The following is a 9,485-nucleotide window of genomic DNA, read 5'->3' as shown; positions in this document are numbered from 1 at the left end:
ATTATTTAAAATGGATCTAGGAAACGGACCTTTTATTTATGTTTAAAATCACATAACCGTTTCACCTCTTTATGACAGATGATATGTTAATGTTTTCATCGCGTTTATTTATAAACGATTATAATATAGTTGTTGTTCAAAAAAAAATATCTTAACAGCTAATTAAAAAATACATACATATATATATATATATAAACAAGTAAGAACATTGACAATACCGATTTATACGAAGAGTTCCAGTGTTCTAAAAAAAATTTTAAAGTAAATTAAACTGTTTTCATTTCCAAAAAAAAATTAAATTTATTTATTAATTTACTTACAATATACGTAAAAGAAGCTTTGCGTTCATTTCAATTCACTCCAGTAAACTCCGGTACAATACCAATTTTTTCCAATTCAAGAACTTTTTTATGATGTTCTTTTAAAGGTCCAAATTCTCCTTTACCATTTATACAATTATAAGAGGAAGGAGGAAGTGGTTCGTTAAGAGCGCTTGTCACTTTATTTATGAATTCGACTGTACTTTCATACGACTTTGTAGTGCAAACATGTCCCACCATCTAGAATGTATAATAAAAGAATTAGTTTCTAGTTAAAAAAAAAAACATCTTATTTAAAACCAATATATTTATTTTACTTGGAAAACGTGAGGCATTTCTTCATATATTTCGAGTGTAGTATTCGTTGGAGTTTGGAACGGAGATTTTTCAAATTTACCAGCATTATAAGATGGACCCTTATATTTAGTTGGTTCAGCAGATCTGTAAGCAAAATAAATTGCTTCATCTCGCAATCTTTCATCATCTCCTGCTATCTTTATTATTCAAATAAATCCTTTTTTTTCAGTATATAAATATCTAAGAGAAGTTCATGGGATACTTTTCTTACCAATAATAAGGGAGGCAAATCGCCTAAGCTTTCAGCTAGCATGGGACTAACATATGGAATTGCTAGACCTTCATTAGGTGCATAAAATTGAAATCTTCCATCAGGTCTATCAAAAGAATCATGCCAAATTTTAGGACCAAGATTTTGTGTCTTAATCTTTTCTGTGAGAACAGCAGCTTTTTCTTTAAATTCCTTAATAACTTGAGATTCTATATAATCGTTAGTGCCTCCTTTCACAATTGGAAGATAATCTAAACATTTTTCATCTGATAACGAAGGCGTGCTATATGTAAGGTCAACAAATGGGCTCTATAATAAGATAATAGATATTGTGACACAACAAAATTGTGAGAATGATTAGTAATTAACTATATAAAGAAACTAAATTCTATTTACCCAACCGATAATACCAGCGCATGATGGCAAACCAGCATCACGAATAGCAAGACCAAGAGCCAAGCTTAAACCTCCCCCAGCACTTGCACCGGCAATCACAATATTTTTTGGATCCAAAGGTTCAAATCCTGCGTCTTTTGGAGGATTTAAGAGATATAAATAAGCAGCCAATGCATCTTGTAATGCGGCAGGAAATTGATTTTGAGGTGCAAGCCGATAATCGATTACTATGTAAGGAAATTTTAGTTAGGTAATTTGATTGAAAATATCCATTCTTCCAAGAGTTTGACTTACCCAAAGCTCTTGCATTAGCTTTTTTGACAAGAGGACTTATTATATCACGATGAGATTCTTTATTGTAAAAGATATAAGCACCACCGTGTAAAAACAAAATAGTTTTTTTAATTTCGTTTTTTTCCCATCCATCATTAGGAACTTGAATCCATTCAGAATTAATTCCATCATCTTTCAAATCTTTCCACTCAGTATCTAAGACATGTTCATAAGGTTTCAAAATTTTTTCAAGATGAACTTGAGCTTCGTGTCTATATTTATTATTTATCTTGAATTCATTTATCATCACACCAGCTGGTACAGGAGAAAGAAGAAAACTATCTTTTTGCATTTGCTCAAATGTTTTAGAACTGCTAGGTTGTGAGAACATCGATCTATACAATGCCCAAGTTGTATGAAATTTTAAATCCCATGATGGTCTAGGTGGTCCATTAAGATAATGATTTATTGTTGTAGAAATTAATAATGGAGTAAATTTTATAAAATCGAGCATATTCAAAATAATAACTAGACTATGATGTAAAAGATTCAATACGAAAAAATAATCGCCCTATTTATACAAGAATGGAAAATCTTTTATTGACTAATCTTTATATATTTAGTTGTACTACTCATGTGGTTAATGATTGTTTCAATCGATTTGATGATCTTATTCCAAATGTGTATTTATTAAATCAAAATAACTTCGTCAGTATCGCAGCGAATAAGGATATTACAATAAAATAAGAATCTTAACATTTTATTTAGTATATGTTCCTTTTTATTTATGTCATCTAAGTAAGGGAAACAAGAGGTAGAATTTCTTACTGGATTTATCATTATTTATTATTATTTATCATTATTATTATTTATTATTAACATTATTATCATTTATCATTATTATCATTATTTATTCTCATAAAATATAAACAATTTTGATTTTTGATTTTTGATTTTTTATTATTACAATGTATATTTATTATTTTATTATTAACAAAGTATAACAGAATGATATTGTATTATGATGATTTAATCATGTATACATTATATACATTATAGAAATGATCGGTATCAAAATCATGTGAACGGGTCATTTTTCTGCGGAAGTTAATCAAACGGAATATTTAACAAATTAAGTTATAAATAATTTAAATAATTTTTAGAATTTTTAAAATATAAAAATCTCTCTTTTAATAACAGATAATGAAGGTATTCCTGTAATTCAAATGCGCAGAAATTAATAACATCTAACGCCAGAATCATAATCATAATCATATGAAACAAATCATTGTGATAATAAATCTCCAAATTTGGAATATCCGCTGACGCCACATTTCCAAGCTTATCTCACACATCGTTCAGTCGTTCAAAAGAACAATGATGCAACTTTATAACTTCCTTCTCATAGAACTACAATTTTTTATAATTGTATAACATTTGTATAATTCATGGATGTGTGAAAAATCAAAGAACATTAATCTAACATTATAGTTAATTGAATGACAATTTTAACAACATTATCCTTTAGTTCTAACCTGACATAAATGAAATTTTCATCAAAATTTCTCCCGCCAAAAGATCTTTATGCTTTAGAAAGAAATTGTAAATGGGGGAATCAATCTCCTTCCATTCAATCAATCTGGAAAAACTCCTAGTTAAAACCTGATTATCTAATATGACTATTTCATGGCAAATATGTTGGTGACAGATAGCTACGTAATTGTGTCACGTTACATTATAATGATAGCAATATTAAATAATTTTTGTTAATATTTTTGTTTAAATTGAAATTACTATACAGCCGACTATACTAATTTTCGCCCCAGGATCCCATTGGATCCGACGTGGAATTAGCTCTCTATATAATGACGGCAGAAAACATGGGTGATGATTACAAATGATTACAAATCAAAAATTCCAGATGACTTGACCCGGTTCACTAGCCAGAATCAATGGCGAAAATTGGTATAGCCGACAAGTGTCAAATCGATAAGTAAGCTGACTATCAAGCTAACAAAGTCGACTAGCAAGCCAACCAGTAAGCCTCAAGAAGAAGTGACCGACGAGAAATCGAGCCGCCGAATATTCCTAAAGGTAATTGAATTTTGACAAATTGATCCAGATGTCTATATTACACAATCATTTTAAATATTTTTCAACACGTTTATTTATAAATTATTATTGTTATTACAAATTTGTGAATAAAAAAAAGCTTAACAACTTAATAAAATAAAACAAACAAATAAATAAATCGACGAAGAAAATAAGTAAGAACACTGATAAAACCAATATATACGAAAAGTTCCGGTGTTCTAATAAAAAAAAGAAGTTTTCGAGTAAATTAACATGATTTTATTATTTTTAAATATAAATAAATCAATTTGCTAAATTACTTACAATCTACGTAAAATAACATTAATTCCATTTCAATTAGTTTCTTGTGATATTTGGTACAATACCAATTTTTTCCCAATTAAGAACTTTTTTATGATGCTCTTTTAAAGGTCCAAATTCTCCTTTAGCATTGATGCAATTATAAGATGAAGGGGGAAGTGGTTCGTTAAGAACATTTGTCACCCTATTCATAAATTCGACTGTACGTTCATATGATTTTGTAGTGCTAGCATGTTCCATTCCCTAAAATAAATATAAAAGTAAAAGAAATAATTTTTAATTAATAAGATTAATAAATTTAAAATTCTTATTAATTTAAAATAATAATATAGATTACTTGGAATACGTGAAGCATCTCTTCGTATATTTCGAGTGTAGTATTTGTCGGAGTTTGGAGTGGAGATTTTTCAAATTTACCAGCATTATAAGATGGTCCCTTATATTTATTTGGTTCAGCAGATCTGTGAGCAAAATAAATTGCTTCATCTCGTAATCTTTCATCACCTCCTGCTACCTTTATTGTTAAATAAATCCTTTTAAGAATATAAATATCAGAGAAAACCACAAGACACGTTTTCTTACCAACAATAAAGGAGGTAAGTTGCATAAGCTTTCAGCTAACATTGGACTAACATATGGAATTGCTAGACCCTCATTTGGTGCATACATTTCTAATCTTCCATCAGGTTTATCAAAAGAATCGTGCCAAATTTTGGGACCAAGATTTTGTTTCTTAATCTTTGCTGTAAGAGCAGCAGCTTTTTCTTTAAATTCCTTACTAATTTGAGATTCCGCGTGATTAATACCTTTCGCCAGATTTGGAAGAAAATCAATACATTCATCATCTGATACCGAAGGTGTAAGATCAACTAACGGACTCTGTAATGTGACACAATATACTGTATCATGTGAACGATTAGCAATTGAACTATATAAAGAAATTAAATACTTTATTTACCCAACAAGTGATACCAGCGCATGATGGCAAACCAGCATCACGTATAGCAAGACCAAGAGCTAAGCTTAAACCTCCCCCGGCACTATCACCGGAAATTACAATATTTTTTGGATTTAAAGGTTCAAATCCTGCATCTTTCGGAGGATTCAAGAGATATAAATAAGCAGCCAATGCATCTTGTAATGCGGCGGGAAATTGATTTTGAGGTGCAAGTCGATAATTGATTACTATGTAAGGAAATTTTAGTTAGAAATTGATTAAAAATTTCATTTCTCTAAAGTTTAACTTACCTAAAATTCTTGCATCTGCTTTTTTAGCAATGGGGCTTGTAATATTACGATGAGATTCTTTACTACACAAATAATAACCTCCGCCATGTAAATACAAAATAGTTTTCCTAATTTCTCTTTTTTCCCATTCATCATTAGGAACTTGAACCCATTCAGCATTAATTTCATTATCATTCAAATCTCTCCACTCAGTATCTAAGACATGTTCATAAGGTTTTAAAATTTTCTCAAGATGAACTTGAGCTTCGTGTCTATATTTATTATTTATCTTGAATTCATTTATCATCGCACCAGCTTGTACAGGAGTAGGACGAAAAGTATCCTCTTGCATTTGCTCAATTGTTTTAGCACCCATACTGGTATATGAGAATATCGATTTATACAATGCCCAAGTTAAATGAAATTTTAAATCCCATGATGGTCTAGGTGGTCCATTAAGATAATGTTTTATTGATGTAGAAATTAACAATGGAGAAAATTTTATAAGTTCGGCCATTTTCAAAATAGTAACTATACTATAATATAAAAGATTTAGTGCAAATAATGACTCTATTTATAAATGAAAATCTCTCGGAAAAGATCGAAAATAGTTTAATATGTCTATATTATTTAACCCGTTGAGAACATATAATTGTATCACTCATGTGGCCCCTGTGATCCTATGATTGTTTCAATCGATACGATAAATTTGTACTTATTAAATTCAAAATCACGTGATATTCGTTCAAATCAAACTTTAAACAAATCAAGGTTAAATGAAATTATTCCTATTAACCAGGTTCATGGCGGATTTATGAAATACCTCAAAATTTGTCCGTCATGTCAAATTAAATAAATATTTGACAGTCTTTTAGTCACCGAATTTCTATTTAAGTCCCAAATTTATTAGTGAACAGGCAAAATGAGCTCTAAAAAATTTTTTTGTACCCCAAATCTTGCGTCTAACCAATTTTTCCAGTGTAAAGGTGCGTCATTATTTGACATTTTTTAGGAAAAAAGCTTAATGTTTCTGTAAGTCAATTTTAATTCCCGAGGGCGCAGCAGGGTTCTTGCGACTTCCCTAGCGTAACCTGAAAAAAATGTCACGAAATGGCCGGCATTACGCAACTTGACTGAAATTAAGTGTGGCGCACTTGTGACGAATAAGGTGTGACGAATAAGTTTTTACCTACTCGAAAAAAACTAAGTCCCTCATATACTTATAGAAAATGGAAACGCAGTGGGGTGTGACGGTTGTGACAAAAAAATCACGTGATTTTTCGTGACATTTTGTTCAGGTTACGCTGGGAAAGTCCAAATTTCATAAATCCGCCGCAATGAAATGTACAGTAACGACATCAAATTGTAATTTCACTAACGCAAAAATCATAAATCAACGATAATGAATTTTTTTTCCGAATTTGGAATCGCAATCTGAACTGCCGCTTCAGACGTTTTATATCACGCAATTGTTTAAATATTTTCAACTCGTTTATTTATAAATAAATATAAGAAATTGTTTGTGTTTTTTAAAAAGCGAAAAAAAAAGTTAAAATAAACAAATAAATAAAATAAGTGACAACACTGGCAACAACCAGATAGTTCAGTGTTTTAAAAGAAATAGTTCTCAAACTGAGTCAACATGTTTTTGTTAATTCTAAATTTAATTTTTTTTTTTAATTCTACGTAAAATAAAATTGAATTAGTTTCGTGTGATATTTGGTACAATACCAATATTTTCCCAGTTAAGAACTTTTTTATGATGTTCTTTTAAAGGTCCAAATTCTCCTTTACCATTTATGCAATTATAAGAGGAAGGAGGAAGTGGTTCATTAAGAACCTTTGTCACTTTATTTATGAATTCGACTGTACGTTCATACGACTTTGTAGTGCTATCATGTTCTAAAATCTATAACATAAAAATAAAAGAATTAGTTTTTAATTAAAAGAAAAAATAAATTCAACAACTATTATTAATTTAAAAATTAATATATATTATATTACTTGGAATACATGAACCATTTCTTCGTATATTTCGAGTGTAGTATTTGTCGGAGTTTTGAATGGAGATTTTTCAAATTTACCAGCATAAGATGGACCCTTATATTTAGTTGGTTCAGCAGATCTGTGAGCAAAATAAATTATTTCATCTCGTAATCTTTCATCATCTCCTGCTACCTGTATTATTCAAATAAATTCTTTTTTTTTAGTACATAATTATCTAAAAAGGGAGCATGAGCTACTTTTTAATTCTCACCAACAATAAAGGAGATAAGTTGCACAAGCTTTCAGCTAACATTGGACTAACATATGGAATTGCTAGACCTTCATTAGGTGCATACAATTCTAATCTTTCGTCAGATCTATCAAAAGAATCATGCCAAATTTTGGGACCAAGATTTTGTTTCTTAATCTTTGCCGTAAGAGCAGCAGCTTTTTCTTTAAATTCCTTACTAACTTGAGATTCTACGTGAGTAACACCAAAACCTTTCGCCAGATTTGGAAGAAAATCAATACTTTCTTCATCTAACATTGAAGGCGTGCTGTGTGTAAGGTCAACCATTGGACTCTGTAATATGACATGACATAATTATATTATTAATGATTAGCAATTAACAAAATAAAGGAACTAAATTCTTTATTTACCCAACAAATGATACCAGCGCATGATGGCAAACCAGCATCACGAATAGCAAGACCAAGAGCCAAGCTTAAACCTCCCCCGGCACTTGCACCGGAAATTACAATATTCTTTGGATTTAAAGGTTCAAACCATGCATCTTTTGGAGGATTTAAGAGATATAAATAAGCAGCCAATGCATCTTGTAATGCAGCGGGAAATTGATTTTGAGGTGCAAGCCGATAATCGATTACTGTATAACGAAATATAGTTAGATAATATTAATTGATTGAAAATTCATTCTTCCACGTTCGACTTACCTAAAATTCTTGCATTTGCTTTTTTAGCAAGAGAGCTTGTAATACCACGATGGGATTCTTTATTAGATAAATAATAACCTCCACCGTGTAAAAACAAAATCGTTTTCCTAATTTCCCTTGTTTCCCATCCATCATTAGGAACTTGAACCCATTCAGCATTAATTCCATCATGTTTCAAATCTTTCCACTCAGTATCTAAGACATGTTCATAAGGTTTCAAAATTTTTTCAAGATGAACTTGAGCTTCATATCCATGTTGATTATTTATCTTGAATTCATTTATCATCACACCAGCTTGTGCAGGAGCAGAACGAAAACTTTCCTCTTGCATTTGCTCAGTTGTTTTAGCATTGGATTTTGAAACTGAGAAAATTGATCTAATAACTGCCCAAGTAACATGACATTTTAAATCCCACGAAGGTCTAGGTGGTCCATTAAGATAATGTTTTATTGTTGTGGAAATTAATAATGGAGAAAATTTTATAAAATCGGCCATATTCAAAATAGTAACTAGACTATAATGTAAAAGATTCAGTACAAGTAATCGTTCTATTTATAAGAATGAAAATTTTGCGGGAAAAATCGAAAATAGTTTAAGATTAACTAATATAGATCTTCATTGAAAAAATCATATAATCGTACCACTCATGTGATCGGTGTGATCCTAGAATAATTGTTTCAATCGATATGACAAATTTGGTGCTTGAAATCAATTAATTCTATTTTAATTTTGTAGAAAGTATTGTACAATCAGAACTCACAAATTCATTATTAAAATCAAAATGCAACCGGACTTAATAATACGTTAATAAGTCAATAACCTATTGACCTTATTAGTAAAGGTCCAAAATGGGTTGCATTGACTGAAGTTAATGCATTACGCAAATTCAGAATCAATTTGTAAATAACAGCAGAGATAAAAAATTTTTATTAACCAATTATATAAAAAGTATTTTCTTTGTTACAGATTCGTTATAATATTATCATAATTCATAATCTTATATTTTAAACGGATAAATTAACCGGTTAACAGATGACTTAACCAGCTAACCGTCCTAATCGGTTACTTATTAGGAGACGCGATAAGTTAGAAATAAATTGGTCCAATTGCGCCTACTTTTTTGAATGTGTTTTCTACGAGTAAAACGCAATCCAAGAATTTCTAGATCATTATATTAGTGAATTACTTGACAATTTTAATACTATCTTTCAGTTCTAGTCTGTACATAATCCCGTTTGAAACTTTCATAAAAAATTCTCCAAAAAATCAGGAAGAATATGATATACTGTAAATGGGAAATTTTCTATCCTGAAAAAGCTCCTAGTTTAAATTCTTCCGCCCGAGTATGAAGAATGGCAAAAATGTT

General features: G+C 30.1%; 3 protein-coding genes across 3 annotated transcripts; all 3 read right to left on the bottom strand.

The window, feature by feature from the left end:
* Nucleotides 1-2,098, bottom strand: OCT59_022172 (uncharacterized protein). The gene is made up of 6 exons (XM_025314221.2): nucleotides 1,579-2,098; nucleotides 1,285-1,511; nucleotides 889-1,197; nucleotides 638-814; nucleotides 321-560; nucleotides 1-244 (listed from the first exon to the last, which is right to left on the bottom strand). Exons 1-5 carry the CDS (start codon nucleotides 2,069-2,071, stop codon nucleotides 351-353), a joined length of 1,416 nt encoding a protein of 471 aa, XP_025185617.2. The 5' UTR covers nucleotides 2,072-2,098; the 3' UTR covers nucleotides 1-244; nucleotides 321-350.
* Nucleotides 2,099-3,987: 1,889 nt separating this feature from the next.
* On the bottom strand, nucleotides 3,988-5,695 carry OCT59_022171 (uncharacterized protein; the record flags this gene model as incomplete). Its single annotated transcript, XM_025329439.1, has 5 exons — nucleotides 3,988-4,194; nucleotides 4,289-4,465; nucleotides 4,534-4,830; nucleotides 4,910-5,136; nucleotides 5,200-5,695. The coding sequence occupies 5 exons, from the start codon at nucleotides 5,693-5,695 to the stop codon at nucleotides 3,988-3,990; spliced, it is 1,404 nt and encodes a 467-aa protein (XP_025185616.1).
* Nucleotides 5,696-6,880: 1,185 nt separating this feature from the next.
* OCT59_022170 (uncharacterized protein) lies at nucleotides 6,881-8,614 on the bottom strand (the record flags this gene model as incomplete). The annotated part of the gene is made up of 5 exons (XM_025333807.2): nucleotides 6,881-7,087; nucleotides 7,183-7,356; nucleotides 7,436-7,747; nucleotides 7,825-8,051; nucleotides 8,119-8,614. The coding sequence occupies 5 exons, from the start codon at nucleotides 8,612-8,614 to the stop codon at nucleotides 6,881-6,883; spliced, it is 1,416 nt and encodes a 471-aa protein (XP_025185615.1).
* Between the last annotated feature and the right edge of the window lie 871 nt (nucleotides 8,615-9,485).

This window comes from Rhizophagus irregularis, chromosome 31, assembly GCF_026210795.1.
Source record: "Rhizophagus irregularis chromosome 31, complete sequence".
NCBI lineage: Eukaryota > Fungi > Glomeromycota > Glomeromycetes > Glomerales > Glomeraceae > Rhizophagus > Rhizophagus irregularis.
This window is presented reverse-complemented; position numbering and strand designations above follow the sequence as displayed.

Excerpts from the sequence above, each read along its gene's own strand:
- OCT59_022172 (XM_025314221.2), bottom strand. The coding sequence starts at position 2,071 with ATGCTCGATTTTATAAAATTTACTCCATTATTAATTTCTACAACAATA. Across the intron at positions 1,512-1,578 it reads AGCTAATGCAAGAGCTTTGG|TAATCGATTATCGGCTTGCA; the intron begins GTAAGTCAAACT and ends TTCCTTACATAG. Across the intron at positions 815-888 it reads ATTTGCCTCCCTTATTATTG|ATAGCAGGAGATGATGAAAG; the intron begins GTAAGAAAAGTA and ends TGAATAATAAAG.